Genomic DNA, 21692 nt, shown 5'->3' on the forward strand with positions numbered 1-21692 from the left:
GGTATGTGGATGGACAAAAGGACCACCGAGGCACTCTGAAACATGGTGGTGGGATGATGAAGTTGGAAAGAGGATTGACGAGAAGAGGAAGAAGTTCAAGGAGTGGCAGAAGGCGAAGGGTACGGGCGCAGAAACAGCAGAGCATGAAAGTTATAAGGCAGCCAGGAAGGCTGCAAAGAAAGAGGTAGCAAAGGCGCAGGAGGCATGTAGGAAAATGTTCGGAGAACGCTTGGATTCGGAAGAGGGTCAGAGAGCGGTATTCAGGATTGCAAAGCAGATAACGAAAGAGAGGTGTGATGTGATGGGGGTGAGTTGCTTCAAGGATGAAGTGGGACAAATCATTGTGGACCCAGATGGAATTAAAGGAAGATGGAAAAGATATATGGAAATGCTGTTGAATACAGAGAATGAATGGGATGGCAACATAGAGAGTAATCCAGTTTTAGGACCGGCAGAGAAGATAACTGAGAAGGAAGTTGAGGAAGCGATAAAAGCAATGAAGGGTAGAAAAGCGGGAGGGCCGACGGGAGTTGTGGGAGATATGTTGAAGGCAGCAGGAAGTTGGGGTGTGAAGAGAATGACAGAGATCTGTAATCTGGTGGTGAAAGAAGGCCGCATTCCAGTGGATTGGGAACTGAGTACCCTCGTCCCTCTATACAAGGGGAAAGGTGACCCTCTGGAGTGTGGCTCGTACCGAGCGATAAAGTTATTGGAGCATGGAATGAAGGTATTGGAAAGGGTGTTGGAGAGGAGGATAAGGAAGAAAGTGAAGATCGACGAAATGCAGTTTGGATTTATGCCAGGAAGAGGAACGACAGACGCGCTTTTCATTGTGAGGCAGTTGCAGGAGAAGTACATGGAGAAGAGGAAGAAGTTGTTTCTTGGGTTTGTTGATCTGGAGAAAGCATTCGATCGGGTTCCACGCAAAGTATTGACATGGGCATTGAGGAAGTTAGGAGTGGAGGAATGGTTGATCAGAGTAGTGATGGCAATGTACAACAGAGCGCGCACAGCTGTAAGGACGAAGGACGGGAACAGTGGTGAGTTTGAGGTGAAGGTGGGAGTGCATCAGGGGTCGGTACTAAGTCCACTACTATTTGTAGCTGTGATGGAGGTGCTGGCTCAGAACGTAAAGGAGGGTTTACCGTGGGAGTTGTTGTATGCAGATGATCTGGTGTTGATTGCGGAAAGTATGGATGGACTGAAGGAAAAGATGAACACGTGGAAGGAATGTATGGAGACAAAAGGTCTGAAGGTGAATATCGGAAAGACGAAGGTGATGGCAAGTGGTAAAGCATGTGGTGAGGTGGAAAGAACTGGGAAGTGGCCCTGTGCTGTGTGTAGGAAGGGTGTCGGAGTGAACTCCATTCAGTGTACAATGTGCGCTGAGTGGGTTCATCAAAAATGTAGTGGTCTGAGAGGGTCATTAACCAGTGTGGCAGCTACATTCAAATGTAAGGTGTGCACAGAGGGAGCTGCAGATGGAGGAAATGTTGAGTTGGATCTTGGAGACGGTGTGAAGCTGGAAGGTGTGAAAACATTTTGCTACCTCGGAGACATGCTGAATGGAGAAGGTGGATCAGACTCGGCAACGGTTGCTCGAGTGAGATGTGCATGGAAGAAGTTTCGGGAATTGAGTGGCGTGCTGATGATGAGGGGAGTGTCGTTGAAGCTGAAGGGAAAGGTGTATGCTGCATGTGTGAGAAGTGTTATGATTTATGGGAGCGAGACATGGGTAATGAACGTAGAGCAGCAACGAAGGTTGGAAAGGGTGGAAATGCGAATGGTTCGACGGATGTGCGGAGTATCGTTGAGAGAGAGGAAGACAAATGATGAATTGCGAAAGATGATGGGAATAGAGCCTGTGATTGATGCTGTGAAGAGGAACAGGTTGAGATGGTTTGGTCATGTGTTGAGGAAGGATGAAAGTGACTGGTTGAGAAGAGTGATGGAAATGAATGTAGAAGGAAGTAGAAGACGGGGAAGACCGAGAAAGACTTGGCTAAAGATGGTGGAAGAAGAAATGCGGGCAAGGGGGTTAACAAGGTGAGATGCAGAAAACAGGGCAAAATGGAGAAGATTGTCATGGGGACCGCAAGGCTAACCCCCGCTCTAGCAGGGAAAATGGCCTTTAAAATGCATGTTGTTGTTGTTGTTGTTGTATTGACTGTAACCTTTGACTATTTTTGACCCAAATTTTACACACATATACTGCACGTACGTACAAATAAGCTGTGTAAGTTTCAATCTGATATTTTGAAAAATTATTGAACTTTGGCAATAATAAAATCACGAATAGGTATTGAGGCTCATGAAAGAGAAAAATAACATGGGGCCTGTTTATTATTGATTAATAAACAAAATGTGTCAAAGGGAAAACAGGCGACAACAAATGAAATGGATCCACCACAGCACAAAGAGGAATTGCAGGAGAAGGGAGAACAGGGTCTCAGCAGGTTTAGTAAAGCTCGATTGTGGAAATACAGTAAGTGAAACCATAACGTGGCGGTGGGCGGTAAATTTGAAATAGTTTGGAAAGACCTCGAGACAACAGACTCAGGAAGACAGTACCACAGGCAAATAACTACACCTACTTATTTAATGGCAACAATTAATCCCACCTTGTAGGGCCAGCCAAGAGGAAAGTTTAGCCCAAACCTTTCCCAAACCGAATGGCCAGGACTGACATTCCAATGAAAGTGGTAGGAATTTGTGTAATTTGTTCTGGGTGATGGTAAAAACGAGTTTATGCTTCATGAAAGATGCCGTGGGATCTCAAACATCCATCGACTAATGCTAAAAGACAGAACACTCAGCTTAGCGTCCGTCCTAGGGACGGGGCACTTTGTGATGCAACTCCCTGTCTGCGAAGCACCAATCTGATGGTTTATAGTCGGGTGGACAATCAAACCTACACTAGATAGCCAGAGGTGAGTGCCCTACTTCTGCACCATCCAATTGGATTTACACAGGTAAGACAAGAAGGTTCTGAAAGAATGGAGGTGAGTGTTGAGTTTCGACTAGGGAAGAGCATCAAGTAAACCCTTTAGTGTCTCATCACAAATCTACAGTGATCTGCATTTGCAGCAAAGCTAATATTCTACCAACATGCTCGTCCTTGCTCGTATCCTCACCTCATGCATAGATCCTTAAATTCTTGACTTACATAAAACTATGAAATTATTAACTTTTATGTACAAGAGCTTATTTAAAATAAAAAAAAATTTGAATGGATAGTGTACATTCTTTACACTATCCATTCAAATAAACATTTGTTGCATCGACACTCAATGTACCGCACCTTCATCTCTCCTTCTTCAACAATCAGCTGCCAGTGTGCATCTCCTCCTACATCCTGGAGAGAGTACTCCAAGTGGTTCTCAACAATACCTTCCACCTGTGCAAATAATACAATTTACGTAAATGCTCCACAAACACGTCAATTTTGGTTTGCCATAAACTTACTGAAACATAAATTTGCCAGATATCCAAATAATAACATTGAAAAGAGGATTAAGCAATTTATCAAGTTTTCTGGATTGTCATGGTGCCATGATCAATATGCGGTGCATCCTTAAAGTTAAAGTTATGCAAAGCAAATGCCATATCATGTGACCAGATATCCAAATTTTAATGGTATCTACAACACTTGCATTGCTTGTCAGTCTGAACAACAGTGCAAAGAGATTGAATTCCATAAAGCACAGCAGATATTTCAACAATTATTAAAGCAATAAATATAGCTACAGGTCTTTGGGATATCGAGTATCCAAAAAAAACCCCAAGTCAAATACAAGTAGCTTGCTTAATTTACCTGCAGGAATTGAACTAAAAATCAGATTTCATAAAAATGAAGACGTGTGTGTGTGTGTGTGTGTGTGTGTGTGTGTGTGTGTGTGTGTGTGTGTGTGTGTGTGTGTGTGTGTGTGTGTGTGTGTGTGTGTGTGTGTGTGTGTGTGTGTGTGTGTGTGTGTGTGTGTGTGTGTGTTACATGGCCAAAAGTATACGTGGATTATAATTTAGAATTCTAATTAGTGGATTAGGCAGTTTCAGCCACACCCATCGCTGACAGGTATATATAATCAAGCACACAGCCATGCAATCTCCATAGACAAACATTGGCAGTCGAATGGGCCGAACTGAAGAACTCGGTGACTTTCAGCGTGGCACCGTCATAGGATGCCACCTTTCCAACAAGTCAGTTCGTCAAATTTCTGCCCTGCTAGAGCTGCCCCGGTCAACTGTAAGTGCTGTTATTGTAAAGGGGAAACGTCTAGGAACAACAACAGCTCAGCCGTGAAGTGGTAGGCCACACAAGCTCACAGAACGGGACCGCCAAGTGCTAAAGCACGTAACGCGTAAATATCGGCTGTCCTCGGTTGCAACCCTCACTGCCGAGTTCCAAACTGCCTCTGGAAGCAACGTCAGCACAACAACTGTTCGTCGGGAGCTTCATGAAATGGGTTTCCATGGCCGAGCAGTCGCACAGAAGCCAAAGATCACCATGCACAATGCCAAGCGTCAGCTGGAGTGAAGTAAAGCTCGCCGCCATTGGACTCTGGAGCAGTGGAAATGCATTATCTGGAGTGATGAATCACGCTTCACCATCTGGCAGTCCAATGGACGAATCTGCGTTTGGCGGATGCCAGGAGAACGCGACCTGCCCGAATGCATAGTGCCAACTGTAAAGTTTGGTGGAGGAGGAATAATGGTCTGGGACTGTTTTTCATGGTTCGGGCTCAGCCCCTTAGTTCCAGTGAAAGGAAATCTTAACGCTACAGCATACAATGACATTCTAGACGAGTGTGTGCTTCCAACTTTGTGGCAACAGTTTGGGAAAGGCCCTTTCCTGTTTCAGCATGACAATGCCCCCATGCACAAAGCGATATCCGTACAGAAATGGTTTATTGAGATCAGTGTGGAAGAACTTGACTGGCCTGCACAGAGCCCTGACCTCAACCCCATCAAACACCTTAGGGATTATTTGGAACGCCGACTGCAAGCCAGGCCTCATCACCCAACGTCAGTGCCCGACCTCACTAATGCTCTTGTGGCTGAATGGAAGCAAATCCCTCCAGCAATGTTCCAACATCTAGTGGAAAGCCTTCCCCAGAAGAGTGGAGGCTGTTGTAGCAGCAAAGGGGGGACCAACTCCATATTAATGCCCATGATTTTGGAATGAGATGTTCAACGAGCACTTACGGGCATGTTGTTCAGGTGTCCACATACTTTTGGCCATGTCGTGTGCGTGTGTGTATATATATATATTTTTTTTTTTTTTTTTTTTTTTTTTTATATATATATATATATAATTATATATATATATATATATATATATATATATATATGTATCTATATATCTATATATCTATCTATCTATCTATCTATCTATCTATATATATATATATATATATATATATATATTATATATATATATATATATATATATATATATATATATCTATCTATCTATCTATCTATCTATCTATCTATCTATATATATATATATATATATATATATATATATATATATATATATATATATATATATATATATATATATATATAAATATATATATATATATATATATATATATATATACATACATACATACATATACATACATCAAAAGATTTGCAGCTCAGGATTCATATCGTAAAGTATAGCAATTCTTTATTAATAGCCTGATGTTTTGAGAGCAAACTAGTTCTCTTCCTCAGAGGCATTGAGTGTGGTGTGGTGAGGAAACCGTTAAGTTCCGTTGGGGACGGTTCATACAAACATAGAAAACAAAGCAATGCAACCGGATATAGGAACAAAAAATATTTAGGAACAAAAAATACTAAACGGCATTGCTTTATGAGGTGTCAATACCGAGCGATTTTGGCCCAAACAATGTAGAAATCAAGAAATTGCCCAAATACCAAGACCTCAAAAGCCCCTGGAAGCTGAAGAGCACCAAAATTGTACCAGTGTTAATTGAAGCAATGGGAATGATGAACAACCTTATAGAGATCTTAATAACCATCCCTGGGAATATTACTACAAATGAACTACAGTTGGCAGCTGCTTGTGGCTCAGTCCTGAGAGGAAGCCTCAGAACAAAATCTTGAGCACAAGAAAACTCCATAGCTTGATCCATGAATAGTGATCCCTTGCCAAAACAAAGGTGAATACTTTGAGACAGAGTAGGTTTCCGTTTCATTTTCTGAAACACATATATGGAGATAAAAACACACACAGACACACAAACCGTGTTCAATACAACGCACCAGCTCTGAAAAACGGTGAATTCCGATAGAGCTGAACGTTTCTGATGACCTGACAAGTGCTGGTTCTTTGTTGCGATTTCTCTCAGCTTGCAACATCTGCAAGTGGCACAAATTACAGTGATTATCTTTGCTTTCCACAAACCATGGCAGTGGCAAACTCTCAATGCACATACCTGAAAATAATGTTGCCAATAAAACCACCAGTATGAAAACAATATCGTGAAAACATTAATTAAGCATCATGCATATGTATTTCTTCAGAACAATCTACAGATTATGAACAAAAGGAAGATGAAGGTGTAGGTACATCGAGTGAAATAAAATTGAGAAAATAAAGGCAGTGGGGGGTTGAGGGGTAAGACAAAAGGTAAGAAAGAGCAGGTGGGGCAGCGGCAGGAGGAAAATGGGGCTGTGGCAGGAGGAAGGCAAAGGAGGAGAAAACTAGAAGGGGGTCGGAGGGGGGGAAGTCAGGGGGGCAGGGCAGCATTACAATTTGGGAAAAACTTCGTAAATCTACAAAGAGCAAATACAGTCACGTGAAAAAGTGAGTACACCCCATGTAAAGTTTTGACTTTTGCAACATATTTCAACATACAGCTATTTGATCTTCATTTCAACAATATTGATAGATAAAGGTGATATAATATAACAAATATCATGAAACATTTACATTTTGTAGTCCGTTGTATAATTTAAATAAACATAAATGCAAATTTCACGTGTGGAAAAAGTAAGTACACCCCATGAAATGTTTTTAAAATCTTTTTAACATATGTGGACATATCAATATTTGATCTTCATTTAAACATTCCATGGCGTCAGGAAGGGCATCCGGCCATAAAAACATTGCCTCAAACAGGGAACCATGATCGTCATGGGACCCGCAAGGCTAACCCCCGCTCTAGCAGGGAAAATGGCCTTAAAACGATCATTCATTCATTCATTCATTCATTTAAACAGTATCTTCAGATTAAAATGATCTAATTGAACAAAAAACAATGAAAATTCGACTTTGCAATAATTTATTCAACAAAAAATGAACAGAGATGCCATTTCCTTCTGTGGAAAAAGTAAGTACACCCTTGGCTCTAATAGGTGGTATTTCCCCCTTTGGCAGAAACAACCTCAAGTAGGCGTTTCTTATAACTGTCTACCAGTCTCTGACATTGATTGGGAGAAATTTTTTCCCACTCCTCCATGCAGAATTCTTTCAGCTGTGCAATGTTTGAAGGGTTTCTTGCATGCACAGCTTGTTTCAAATCCCCCCACAACATCTCGATGGGATTTAGATCCAGGCTTTGACTTGGCCATTCCAGAACCCTCCACTTCTTTCTTTTCAACCATTCCTTGGTGGATTTACTGGTATGTTTAGGGTCATTGTCATGTTGCAAGGTCCACCTTCGGTTGAGCTTCAACTTTCCGACAGATGGCCTCACATTATCCTCAAGCACCCTCTGGTACAATGAAGAATTCATAGTGGATTCTATGATGGTGAGCTGCCGAGGCCCTGATGCAGCAAAGCTGCCCCAAACCATAATATTTCCACCACCATGCTTTACAGTTGGTATCAGGTTCTTGTGGTCAAATGCTGTCTTTGGTTTTCGCCAAACATGTTTTATGGTACTGTGGCCAAATAGCTCTGCCTTTGACTCATCTGTCCAGACTCCAGAGCACATTGTTCCAGAAGTGCTGGTCTTTGCCTCGGTGTTCATTGGCAAACTTTAGTCTTGCCCCGATGTTCTTTCTGGACAGCAAAGGTTTCCTCCTGGCACACCTCCCATGTAGATCAAATTTGTGCATAAGTCTACCTTAATGGTAGACTCGTGCACTTTTACATCAACAATGGCAAGAGCTACCTGTAGGTCCCGTGATGACATTCTGGGGTTCTTAGAGACTTCTTTCAGCATATTGCGGTCTGCTCTCAGGCTGAACTTGCTGGGGCGGCCTGGCCTGAACAAGTTGGCAGTTGTTTGGAATCTTCTCCACTTGTAGATGATCTTCCGGACAGTCGAATGATTGATTTCAAATTGTTTGGAGATCTTTTTAAATCCCTTCCCAGACTCGTAGGCATCTATAACCTTCTTTCTGAAGGCCCCAGAGCTCCTTTGATCTAGGCATGGTGACGCCGCACACTTCAACAACAAAGAGCAAACCAAACTAAATGTCTGAGGTTTAAATAAGACAGGTTCCTCCAAGATCCTCTCTAACGATGTTCTAATCATTTGCACCTGAGCTGGTGCACCTGATTCTAATTTTAGGTATTTGAAGTAGTGATAAATGTAGGGGTGTACTTACTTTTTCCACATGTGAAATTTGCATTTATGTTTATTTAAATTATACAATGGACTACAAAATATAAATGTTTCATGATATTTGTTTTATATTATATCACCTTTATCTATCAATATTGTTGAAATGAAGATCAAATAGCTGTATGTTGAAATATGTTGAAAAAGTCAAAACTTTACATGGGGTGTACTTACTTTTTCACGTGACTAAGTGTACATTCCAATCACCTGATGATTCTATGATGGCTTGATTGCTGTTAAATTGCATATATTTTCATACCTTCATTATGTCAGAAAATCCTAGTTAAAAGAAAATAGTGGAAATAATTAATGAAACCTGCATGCATAAACTAAATGACTAAAGTAAAATTTAACACTGTAAAAGATGGCTTTGGGAAATGCACTTTCGCTTCACTTTTAAAAATACATTTATTCATTTATACAGGATTAAACACATAAATTCACATTTATTTTGTATACTTAGTCGTGGCGTGTGTAAGAGCCAACACATATAACATACAATAAAGGTAGCAGGAGACAAGAGGGGGAGAGACATGGAAGCACCACAACAGTAGGGAACAGGGACATCGGGAGATCTGTAGAAGGGAGAGGGCTGGGGCGAGGTACTCGGGATAAACAAGATGGACACTACAGGGGGTTTTTGGGAAGAAAATGGAATTCGAAAAAGGTGGGTATGTGGTGGATTAATAGGGGTAGAAAAGATTAAGGTTTTGGATGGGGGAAGATAAGAGATGATGGTGAACAACTGTTTTAAAGACGTGGAGGGAGGAGTGGGATTGAAGAGCGTGTGGGAGATTGTTTGAGAGGTGGGGAAAAAGAGGAATGAAAGAATGAAGGTGAGCAGAGAGTCTTGATTTTGGCAGTTTCACTAGAAGTGGGTTGCTGGCAGATCTTGTGTGTCCTGAAGGAATATTTGGGGGACAGAGCACAGACAGCTGGGGGAGCTAGGTCAGAGAGGAGTCAGTAGAAGATGGAAAGACCATCAACCTGCCTGCGGTGAGAGAATGAAAGGCCTTGGTTCCTACAGTGTGAAGCCGAGCTAGGTGTGAGGCAGGAGCACCAGACCAGAGGAGAGAGCCGTACTCCTTCAAACTGCGGATGTAAGCTTTGTAAGTGGTGAGAAGCTCAGAGGTACCAAGTAAGGACTTCACACGACAGAGGATGCTCAGTCGGTGACTGGCTTTCCCAGGAAAGATAATGGCAGATAGTGAGACACAAAAGCTTGAGCGATATAACGTCTTCTAGAGGATTGTGGAGAAGGTAGATGGGAGGGTTTTTCAGACGGTCTTTTCGGAGAGAAATAGTGAGAGTATGAGATTTGTAAGGATTGAAAGACATGTTCCACTTGTTTGACCAGTTTGTGATTTTATCCAAGTCTACAGAGAGTGAAGAGGCTGCTGCCTGTCCATCTGAGGGATGAGAGATGGAGCGGCAGAGGGTGGAGTCATTAGCAAAAAGATAGAAGATTTTCCAGAGTCAGAGAGATCATTAATGAAGACAGGAAAAAGCACAAGGCCCAGAACACTGCCTTGAGGAACTCCAGCCTGGACAGGAAGAGGAGATGAGAGAATTCCACTTAGAGCCACAAGTTTACTACAACAGGAGAGGAGGTCCACGAGACATGCGTGGAGAATTCCATGGATATCATAAGAGGAGAATTTGGTGAGCAGGGCAGGGTGCCAGACCATATCGAAGGCTCGAGATATGTCAAGGGAGATGGCACATTCCATGAAACGTGCACAAAAAACCCCATGATGAATAAAGGCTTCGAAGTGAGTAGATCACCAAAAATGATTAATTCAGTTGCTGCTACTAATCCACAATGAACCAGCCAAGGTGTTGTCAATGGCCAATGACTTCAGGAGAAGCCTGTGGATGCATTTCCAGAGCAGCAGTTCATAATGCAGACTTGGATTTTGAATGCCATGCTTATTCCTGCAATCTAGGCATCTGGTTCCATCAAGTCATGGATGACTTCTGGTGACATTCATGATTAAATCTCTCCAAACATCCCTATCTTACACTGCTTCCCGAAGCTCTGACAGATGATTTAGTTGCAGCCTTTACCCCATCCATCTCGCACATACAAGGTCTGTCTCTTCCTCTTCTTCCCTCAACCACACCCAGCATGGTCGATTTCTCCAGACTTCCGTTTTCTGCATGCATGATGCGTCCAAAGTACGACAGTTTCTGTTTTAACATCAGCGCTTCTAATGTACATGATGGTAAAATTTCTCCAAACACCGATTTGTTTGTTCTTGTTGCAATCCATGGAATTTTAACAGGCGTCTCCAACTCCATATTTCAAAACTGTTAATCTTCTTCCTTTCTTTTTCACCATCCACGACTCACATCCATACATTGCAACTGGAAATACCAGAGCATTCACCAGTCTCCGCTTTGTTTGTTTTGTCACATCTTTATGTGACTGGCCTCAAATCCAAGCCGTTATCTATCCATACTCTGTTCTTAGTCAGGTGGCTTAGTGAAATTACCGTTACCGGGCAGATAAAAGCACAATATTTGGCATGAGGCTCCCTTAGGGCCTATTAATTGATGTTAGCCTCGGAGCTCTTCGGAGTTTTGAAAAATGGAGACGGAAAATGGGGACGCTGGAACCGGTGGATGCCACAGCTTGCCCTGATGTGACATATACAGCTTTGGCTGGTGGCCAGTTGAACTCTTCAACCTTGGAAGTCAAAAAGGCAAACAGCTCCTTCTTGTTCATTGGTTCACGGAGGAAGTCCTTCCAATTGTCTGGCAGTTTGGTCTTGCCCGACACTTTCCTGCGCACACCCTTGCCTCTCTTTTCCCGGGTAGTCTCCTTCAAACTGTCTGGTATGTATGTGTCCCACACAACATCCAATCTCGTGGCAGCCTGCAGCTGCTTATCCAGGTAAGGGATGAATACCCTGTCTGCATACTCATGGAAGGTGCTGACGCTGGTAGTGAGCAGGCAGTGGACGATGACGGCACCATCCAGGACTTTGCAGTCGTAAGTTGAAGGTGGCTCTGATTGCCCAGGCTGCTCAAGACATTGCAGCAGATCAGACTTCGTGTTTGGTAAATGAAGCTTACCAAAGCCTGAGAGGGAAGGAGGGAAGGACTGTATTTCCTGTGCAAAGAAGTCAGCCAAATCACCATCCCGGTTCTGTGTAGATATATATATATAGCTGGGCAAAGAGTGCAACATTGTTCTGAAGCACTTTGATCTTCTTCCCCTGCTTAGATATTGCCTTGCGTTGAGGTTTCATGAAGAGCGCTAGAGAATTTCTCTTGATTGGGTCAAGGATAGAACGATTGGGTCATGGAGTGCAACGAGCAGAAGTGTCGTTTCCCGCCAAAACAGTGCACTGCCGACTTTTCCACCATCAGAGGCAGAAGGAGGAAGAAGAAAGAAGCCTCGTTCGAGCTGTTCCTGGACTCTTCAGCACATGTGATTGCCTCGGGCCGCCGTGCTTCTGTGTCCTCCATCACAGATAGACCCCAGCGGTCACAAGATCCACCCTCGATGGACCGAAATGGTCTGGTTGTCCGAGTAATAGGGATCGCCTCGGAATTAATTATAATAATATGAATCGCCTATAATAATAATAATAATAATTGCTGACCGGGCCGACGTGGTGTGGTGCTGACCGGGTCGACGTGGTGTGGTGCTGACCGGGCCGCCGTGGTGTGGTGCTGACCGGGCCGCCGTGGCATGGTGCTCACCCCGCAGCCGTGATGCCCCTCACCCCCCCCCCCCCCCCCCCCCCCCAGAATTTCCATGTTTTAAACGTTTCCCAGTGTATACCCTGGATTAGAATAGGTACACCGTATCCCTGCGTGTCGTAAGAGTCGACGAAGAGGGTTGGCGTCAGGAAGGGCATCCGGCCATAAAAACATTGCCTCAAAAAGAGAACCATGACAATTACAACTACATATGGGCAGGGTACAGCCCGAAGTGGAGATCGGCTTCTGAGGTTTGGGACATGGAATGTAGGGACAATGACAGGGAGATCAGGAGAAGTGGTGGAAGTATTGGTCAGAAGAAGAATGGACATATGTTGTGTGTAAGAGACAAGATGGAAGGGAAGTGGTGTGAGAATGGTGAAGGGTAGGCAGGGACAGAAATACAAGTTTGTGTGGCAAGGGTGCCTGGAGGGCGTGAAGGGTGTTGGTGTCCTGTTTTCTGAGGAGTTTGTAGACAGTGTGGTGAGTGTGACAAGAGTGAGTGAGTGGTTGATGATGGTGAAAATGATGATTGGAAAGCTCTTGGTGAACGTCATCTCAGGATATGCTCCGCAGATTGGTCAGAGCGATGAAGAGAAGGACAAGTTCTGGTGTGCGATAGAGAAGCTGATGGAAAACGTGAAAGATGAGGAAGTTGTTGTGGTAGGAGGAGACCTAAATGGACATGTGGGAAGGAGTATGGATGGTTTTGAGGGAGTTCATGGGGGTTACGGATATGGTGTGAGTAATGGAGAAGGTGAAAGGATTTTGGAGTTTGCTGATGGAGCTGATTTGTAATACTCATTTCCAGAAAGAGGATAATAAGCTTGTTACATACACGTCAGATGGGTCGACGACAACCGTCGACTACCTGATGGTGCGTAGGCGAGATAGGGGGCACCTCCGGGACACAAAGGTGATGCCGGTAGAGGAGGCTGTTTCACAGCACCACTTGGTTGTCTGCAACATAAGGGTGAAAGGTGCGAGGAGAGCTCGGCGGGTGAAGACCAAACGAGAATGAAGGTGTGGAGGTAGAAAGAGGCGACAGTAAGGGAGGCATTAAAAGAGAGGCTGAGTAGGGTCGAGGATGATGTGGTTGAGCTTGAAAGTGGTTGGATGTCAATGAAAGATAGTCTGTTGGGAGCCGTTGGTGAGGTATGTGGATGGACAAAAGGACCGCCGAGGCACTCGGAAACATGGTGGTGGGATGATGAAGTTGGAAAGAGGATTGACGAGAAGAGGAAGAAGTTCAAGGAGTGGCAGAAGGCGAAGGGTACAGGAGCAGAAACAGCAGAGCATGAAAGTTATAAGGCAGCCAAGAAGGCTGCAAAGGAAGTGGTAGCAAAGGCGCAGGAGGCAAGTAGGAAAATGTTCGGAGAACGCTTGGATTCGGAAGAGGGTCAGAGAGCAGTATTCAGGATTGCAAAGCAGATAGCGAAAGAGGTGTGATGTGATGGGGGTGAGTTGCTTGAAGGATGAAGTGGGACAAATCGTTGTGGACCCAGATGGAATTAAAGGAAGATGGAAAAGATATATGGAAATGCTGTTGAATACAGAGAATGAATGGGATGGCAACATAGAGAGTAACCCAGTTTTAGGACCGGCAGAGAAGATAACTGAGGAGGAAGTTGAGGAAGCGATAAAAGCAATGCAGAGTAGAAAAGTGGGAGGGCCGACGGGAGTTGTGGGAGATATGTTGAAGGCAGCAGGAAGTTGGGATGTGAAGAGAATGACAGAGATCTGTAATCTGGTGGTGAAAGAAGGCCGCATTCCAGTGGATTGGGAACTGAGTACCCTCATCCCTCTATACAAGGGGAAAGGTGACCCTCTGGAGTGTGGCTCGTACCGAGCGATAAAGTTATTGGAGCATGGAATGAAGGTATTGGAAAGGGTGTTGGAGAGGAGGATAAGGAAGAAAGTGAAGATCGACGAAATGCAGTTTGGATTTATGCCAGGAAGAGGAACGACAGACACACTTTTCATTGTGAGGCAGTTGCAGGAGAAGTACATGGAGAAGAGGAAGAAGTTGTTTCTTGGGTTTGTCGATCTGGAGAAAGCATTCGATCGGGTTCCACGCAAAGTATTTACATGGGCATTGAGGAAGTTCGGAGTGGAGGAATGGTTGATCAGAGTAGTGATGGCAATGTACAAAAGAGCGCGCACAGCTGTAAGGACGAAGGACGGGAACAGTGGTGAGTTTGAGGTGAAGGTGGGAGTGCATCAGGGGTCGGTACTAAGTCTACTACTATTTGTAGCTGTGGTGGAGGTGCTGGCTCAGAACGTAAAGGAGGGTTTACCGTGTGAGTTGTTGTATGCAGATGATCTGGTGTTGATTGCGGAAAGTATGGATGGACTGAAGGAAAAGATGAACACGTGGAAGGAATGTATGGAGACAAAAGGTCTGAAGGTGAATATCAGAAAGACGAAGGTGATGGCAAGTGGTAAAGCATGTGGTGAGGTGGAAAGAACTGGGAAGTGGCCCTGTGCTGTGTGCAGGAAGGGTGTCGGAGTGAACTCCATTCAATGTACAATGTGCGCTGAGTGGGTTCATTAAAAATGTCGTGGTCTGATAGGGTCATTAACCAGTGTGGCAGCTACATTCAAATGTAAGGTGTGCACAGAGGGAGCTGCAGATGGAGGAAATGTTGAGTTGGATCTTGGAGACGGCGTGAAGCTGGAAGGTGTGAAAACATTTTGCTACCTTGGAGACATGCTGAATGGAGAAGGTGGATCATACTCGGCAACGGTTGCTAGAGTGAGATGTGCATGGGGGAAGTTTCGGGAACTGAGTGGCGTGCTGATGAGGAGGGGAGTGTCGTTGAAGCTGAAGGGAAAGGTGTGTGCTGCATGTGTGAGAAGTGTTATGATTTATGGGAGCGAGACATGGGTAATGAACGTAGAGCAGCAACGAAGGTTGGAAAGGGTGGAAATGCGAATGGTTCGATGGATGTGCGGAGTATCGTTGAGAGAGAGGAAGACAAATGATGAATTGCGAAAGATGATGGGAATAGAGCCTGTGATTGATGCTGTGAAGAGGAACAGGTTGAGATGGTTTGGTCACGTGTTGAGGAAGGATGAAAGTGACTGGTTGAGAAGAGTGATGGAAATGAATGTAGAAGGAAGTAGAGGACGGGGAAGACCGAGAAAGACTTGGCTAAAGACGGTGGAAGAAGAAATGCGGGCAAGGGGGTTAACAAGGAGAGATGCAGAAAATAGGGCAAGATTTAGAAGATTTTCATGGGGACCACAAGGCTAACCCCCGCTCTAGCAGGGAAAATGGCCTTTAAAATGCATGTTGTTGTTGTTTGGGTCATGGATAGAGTGGCTGCGCAGATCAAGCACGTTCTTGACGAATTACTGGTACTGTTTCTTGCCTGTATCGTCCAAGGTGCGCACTGCGGCTACCACTGATTCATCTGTGCAGTCACGACTATCGAGAGTTACTAGATCTGGGAAATCATCCAATAATGGATTGCCCATTCGTCTGATGGTTTCGGAGAGGCTGGAAAACTGTCTCTGGAAGGTCTTCTGTGTTGAGAGACCTGCTCATGGTGCTGGAAGTTTTTTGGGATCTCTATGTCATCATCAGGAAGGCATTCTTCCTCAAACTGTTTCAGAAGTCTGGCCATCTCTGGCCCCGAGAGCATCCATCGTTGAAAAGCAACAGGGTTTTCTGTGAGCCTAACAACACCACCCGAACCTTTCACAATCTTGTTCTCCTGCTCGTGAGCCTGATCAAATGGGATAGTAGAGAACTTGTTGGTGGTCTTGGAAAGGACCCAGTGAGAACACTTCTCAAACTCATCCTTGATCGTTTCAGGGAAGGACGTCATGTCCCTGATGTGGACAGGCATCCACCGTGAGTAGTTCACATGATCCAAGGCAAAGAACAGTGGTGCGAGTTCCTCCAAGACTTCCACATATAGAGGGAAATTTTCCTCTCTGTGAGCCCTGATGAAGATGAGAATGAGGGTTTGATATTTCATGATCAGGTCCCAGTACATGAAAGTAGGACTCTTCTTCTGCATGTTGTTTCTCCAAGCCATGGCAGACTCAAAATCTTTGGGGCCCTCGCTGAGCATACAAGCTTCCTTCTGAAGATTGTGCAGAGTCAAGAGAGTGACTTGGTGGGCATGCCTGGTTAGTTAGGTGTGCTGCCTTCAGAAATGAGTCAGCAGTGCCAGAGGATGCTACATCTGCCTCTGTGAGGGCTGTCGTCCAGCCAGAACCTTGCAATACATCCCCCAGTGTATTCCAGAGGGCCATTTCTGTGTGCCGACCACCTAGCATAACCACATGCACACTCTCACCATGAGTGTCTGGCCATTTCCACTGTACAAACTTTGCCAGGGCAAACAGAGGCTGGTCAAATGTAGTGACTGGGATTTGTCCTGGATTCAGAAATTCGACAGCTTGTCTCACGACATCCATGCCATGCTTGATCATAGCAGGAGTGGCAGACTTCTCATAGAACAGAGGAAGGAGTGCACATTGTGCTGGAGGATCTTCTACCAGAGGTTGCATAGAGGCATGATAGGCAGCCCATGCAATGGCAGCTCCACTGGTGTGTTTTTCTGTCTCTAGAAGTGGCAGTGCATGCTCTACCCAGCTGTGTTCCTGTGCTCTGGCCTCATCTAAGCAGCTCTCGACTGGAACTACGTCACACTCTGGCACCTCGACAGCAGCGGTCTTCAAAGCTATGGCTGGGACAGAAGCGTAGCTGTCAAGAAGAGAGTGCTTTTCATTTCTAGAAGGTGGTATTGTAATAAGTGGTCTGCTCACACCAGGTTTGGTCTTAGTAGGCAACTGGAAAAGGCCGATTCCAGTCCCGTGGAATGAGGTTAGGGAGGTGGTTGAGCTGGGGTTGTGGTCTCGGTTGTCCAGGGCGCCAACAGTGAACAACTCTTTCCGGAGACAAGCAGGAGACACGACTCCATCTTCCACAAAGCGTTCACAGGTAGACGTGGCGATCCAGTCCTCAATCTCCATAATCCTGTCATAAGAAATGCTGATGCCCATCTGGTATAACTGCTGGATGAGTTTCTTGCTTCTGCTCAGTGCATGCACATTGATGCCAATGTAGATGAGGAGGGGTGACACGCTCCAGAGTGGGTCTGGTATCTCACGCTCCAGAGAGCAGTACGAGATGTTTTTTTCTTTGTGTTGTAAACGATGCACTGGCCGATGGTTAGGCAAGCCTGCTTGTCACGCTTGTCTTGATCTTTAAAGTTGGAAACATTCAAGATCATGGAGACAAGAGACTTGAGGCTTGAGGGCAGTGAGTCTTCTTGGCATTCTGCAGGGAAGCATCCAGTGAATTTGAAGCATTGATGGCTGAAGATGTCTTTTCTGACTATCGTAGCAGCTTTGGCCAGGATAACAGCATCTTCTGAGAAGTCTCGATTCTTCAGAGCTTCCTTCAACATATTTCTCATGCCTTCCTTGAAAATGAGAACCGTGTTTCTCCCATCATACTGTTCTTGTGCCTCTGGGAAGCGGTCTAGCAAATGACCCTTCGGTCTGGTCTTGTTGACTAGTTTCTTGGTGCCCAGTTCCTCAAGACGATTCACATACAGAGAGTGGATCTCAGACAGCTTGAAGAGGAGAGTTCCAGAGTCCACAGATTGCTCAATGTAGCTGGTCAGTTCTACAAATGCCTGAGACTCGTTCATTTTCTCATCTGTGTTTTCAGGTGTTTGGCTTGCCTTGCGAGTGAGACTATGGTAGCGATTTCTCAGCTTGACCAGACATGCCAGATGGTATTTTGCCTCCATTGCAATTAGATCTCCTCCAACTATTCTAGTCATAAGTTGGGTGTCGTTTAGCTCTGTGATCATGTCCCGGATATTTTTGTCAGCATCAAATGTTGAAACTTCATGGAGAACATTTTCCTCTCCGCCTTTCTGGCAGAAGAAACACTTTTGAACGTTCAGTGCTTTGCGCTTACTGTGCCTTTTCTGTTCATCATCAGGGTTGTGCTCTCTCTTCATCTTTGCCTTTGCCAACTTAGAATTGTTGAACTTTAAATGGCAAGATTTGTGCCAAGAAGCAGAATGAGAAGCAAAATTGTCAACAGTTTCATCACTCCCAAAATGGAGTTCAGCTAGAAGAGCACCAATGGCCCGGAACTGTTCGACGTTGGTCAAGAATGATGTGTAGGCATCTGTTTTGTCACCACTTCTCCCAGGGCTCTGCAAGGGACACTTCAAGGGTTCAGCAGTGTCCCGCTGGAAAATCACACAGTGATCCCAGTTTAGCTTCATGTTGAGTCACACACTGAAAAGATACAAGCATATTGGAATATTAAGAACCCAGTTTCTGTGGATAGTTCCATAAATACTTTGATGGAACTCACTGTAGGTCTACTGGTAGTATTGCAATATTCAAAATCCTATTCAGTGTGTTCAGTGGCCTAAAAAAAAACCAACATTTTGCAACCAATCTGGTCTTCTTATGACTACCAGGACTCGAGAAAAGCTATATTTTGGCATCGATGTCGGCAATCTTGAATTTTGGTGTTTCACATGAATTTTTTTTTAAACTCCGGAGGGCTCCGAGGCTAACATTAATTAATAGGCCCTAAGGGAGCCTCGTGCCAAATATTGTGCTTTTATCCGCCCGGTAACGGTAATCTTTAAATATAGCACGAAGCCACCTGACTATTACTGCAGCTTCTTATTTAGTGTATCAGCTTCTTATCAGACATATCAGGTGCTCCGACATCCCCATTTCTCTCAACATAATCCACATCAATTAATGATCAACACAAAAGATTTACTCTAATCTTACTATAATTCACCAAATGTCCATCCGTCTCTGTCTGTCTGTCCGTCCGTCCGTCTGTCTGTCTCTGTCCGTCCGTCCGTTCGAAGGTACCGCAAAAACGGCTGAACCGATCGCAGCGATATTTTGGGTGGGTAATCCTGGGATCTCCTGGAGTAAAATAGGGTATATTGTTTTTCCAATTTCAGCTTTGGCCTCAAGCATTTTCAGGTTTGGGCTCCCGCATAACGTTATTTTCCTGGGTGCTACACAAACGGCAGCACTGATCGGACTCGGTGACCTCGGACAAAGACCTTTTATAAGGACATGGGTTGAAACCCTGCTTGAGAGAATGCCTACCCCCTCCCTGCAATCATGGTCGTCTAAATAATGACCTCGGCCAAAGTTCAAACGACGTGAGTTTAATCTCTACATGAGAGAATTCCACATAGCTATTTGGGCGGTGTACAAGCTAACAGATCACTGTCTCCATCGATCTTGCCAAGGCCGTAACACCTATCGGCTCAAAATCCTTTTAACTGTTGACTTGGTAGTTTTTACAATGAAGGAAACATGTATGGGAAGTACAATAGGGTGAAAATTTTAAAATGTTAATTTGAATGATCTCATGACCTAAATGTGATCCATTTGGGATATAAACACTGCAGTCAAAATTTCATACAAGTCTGTTTATATTTAGAGGTAGTCCAGGCACCTTCAAGAATCGGTTTTTTTTTTTTTTTTGTTTTTTTTTTTTTTTTTTTTTTCTAGTCCATAGATGTAATAATTATTCATAATCATGTTTTATCAAACGGTGTTTATTTATTTCTGTGATACATACTGTATTATCTGTGATATGTGTTTTTAGTGTTATTATATGTGACCTCAATCACATGGCCTATAGGGGGAAATGTTCAAGGGTGCTGGACTACCTCTAAATATTTACGAATTTAGCTGACATTTGGCCTGGTTTGTTTTTAGGGCAAGTGGATCAGTTGTAGATGGTGAGAGCTTAACATTTTAAATGTTAAGGGCCACCCTAGAGTACATACGACATAGCGATTGTGAATGTGTCGGCTCTGAGGCGTCTTTCACTTCACATTGAATTATTCATTACATTCATTCATTCATTTAATGATCATTACACTCATTCTTACGCTCATTAAACGTTCATTAAACATTAAACGTTCATTAAACGATTACGAAAATAAAAACGAAAAACATTGCGAAATTACGTTCACACCGTCACATCAAACACTACCGTTAACACAAACATCGTCACACCATCGTCACAAACGTTACATTACGTAATTCAAACCGTGAACACATCGAATATTGGAGAGCGCATTGCCAAAATTTGAAACACGATGGAATAATATTTACCGATATGAACAGTGATGTGGCTTTTATTTAAATTCTACAAATACTGTTTAGATTTTGATGATTTGCGCGTGATATGATTTAACGGATGTTTATATAAATCGTTTAAAATAAAAAAGCCTTCAATTTCTGATATTTTGCCTTTTCATTTGGGCCTCCCAATTGAAGCCCCACCCGTAGGGCAGGTACTGTTGCCAGTCCATCAAACAGAAATACACCTTGCTTTGATATTCCCTTGCTTTTTCCATGATCCACCTCAGATTTGCGATTTGATCTCTAGTATCCTCCATGAAAAATCCTCGATCTTCTGAAACCTGCTTGTTCAATGGGCATTTCTTGCTGAATGAAGTCTATTCTGTCTTAAATGATCTTTGATAAAATCTTACCTTAAATTGTTGATACAATCAACATGCACAGATTCATCAACACCATCTCTCTCCTGCATAGATTTATCCAATCTCGTCTTCAGTTGTCATACCCTTCCTCCCACCCATGGTACACTGAATATTGTGGTGAGGCAGTTGCCCTGAAACAGCTTGCCTTCGCCTCATGGAAGGCAAATCCAATGGAAGCCAATCTCAGTTCCTTCCACACGGCTCGGAACAAGTATGTGTCTCCCCTCAGGAGAGCCAGAAAACACTATCTCTCTACTCTCAAAACTGAACTCTCAAACCTGTCTCCCTCCTCCAAATCCTGGTGGCATCTGATCAAATCTGTTTCTGGTGTTTGTTCCCCCTACATCCCCTCCCTTACCTCAAACAGCTACACAGCTGACACTGCCTGTGAAAAAGCTGAATGCCTCAACTCTGTTTGCCTCAAAATCTTATGTCCCAAACCCATCGCTCTCTGGACCAAACTTACCCAGTCGTATCCAGCCACTCCTGGAATCTGTGTCCTTCTCGCAAACCTCAACTCTGATTCTGCAACTGGACCAGATGGCATCAGCCCATGGGTGCTAAAATCCTGCTCTGTCACTCCATCACACCCTCTCTTTTGCTCAAAGTCATCTGCCATCTGCTTGGAAATCAGCCATTACCACTTTACACAAAAAGGTGCAAAAACAGATCCTTGCAACTACAAATCAATCAGCCTGCTCCCAATAATCAGCAAGGTCATGAAATCCATCATTGCTTCTGATATTGAATCCTTCTTCTTCTCCAATGGGTTGATCTCTGATCATCAATTTGGATTCAGATGAGGTTACTCTACTCTGGACATGCTGCTTCTGCTGTCTCAACAATGGATGCAGAAGGTCCT

General features: G+C 44.1%; 2 protein-coding genes across 4 annotated transcripts in view; both read right to left on the bottom strand.

The window, feature by feature from the left end:
• LOC144890985 (uncharacterized) overlaps nucleotides 1–21692 on the bottom strand; it is a 532245-nt gene that overhangs the window by 327813 nt on the left and 182740 nt on the right. The window lies entirely within an intron of this gene.
• The window catches only part of LOC137421006 (ceramide transfer protein), a 140820-nt gene that overhangs the window by 26158 nt on the left and 92970 nt on the right, over nucleotides 1–21692 (bottom strand). For all 3 annotated transcript variants that reach the window (XM_068106627.2, XM_068106628.2, XM_068106629.2), the window contains 2 exons: nucleotides 6274–6369; nucleotides 3302–3397 (listed from right to left, as the gene is read on the bottom strand). In XM_068106627.2, the coding sequence (XP_067962728.1) occupies nucleotides 3302–3397; nucleotides 6274–6369 (192 nt within the window). The remainder of the gene's footprint in view (nucleotides 1–3301; nucleotides 3398–6273; nucleotides 6370–21692) is intronic.

The sequence above is a fragment of the Myxine glutinosa genome, chromosome 2 (genome assembly GCF_964187855.1).
Source record: "Myxine glutinosa chromosome 2, kmMyxGlut1.1, whole genome shotgun sequence".
Lineage (NCBI taxonomy): Eukaryota > Metazoa > Chordata > Myxini > Myxiniformes > Myxinidae > Myxine > Myxine glutinosa.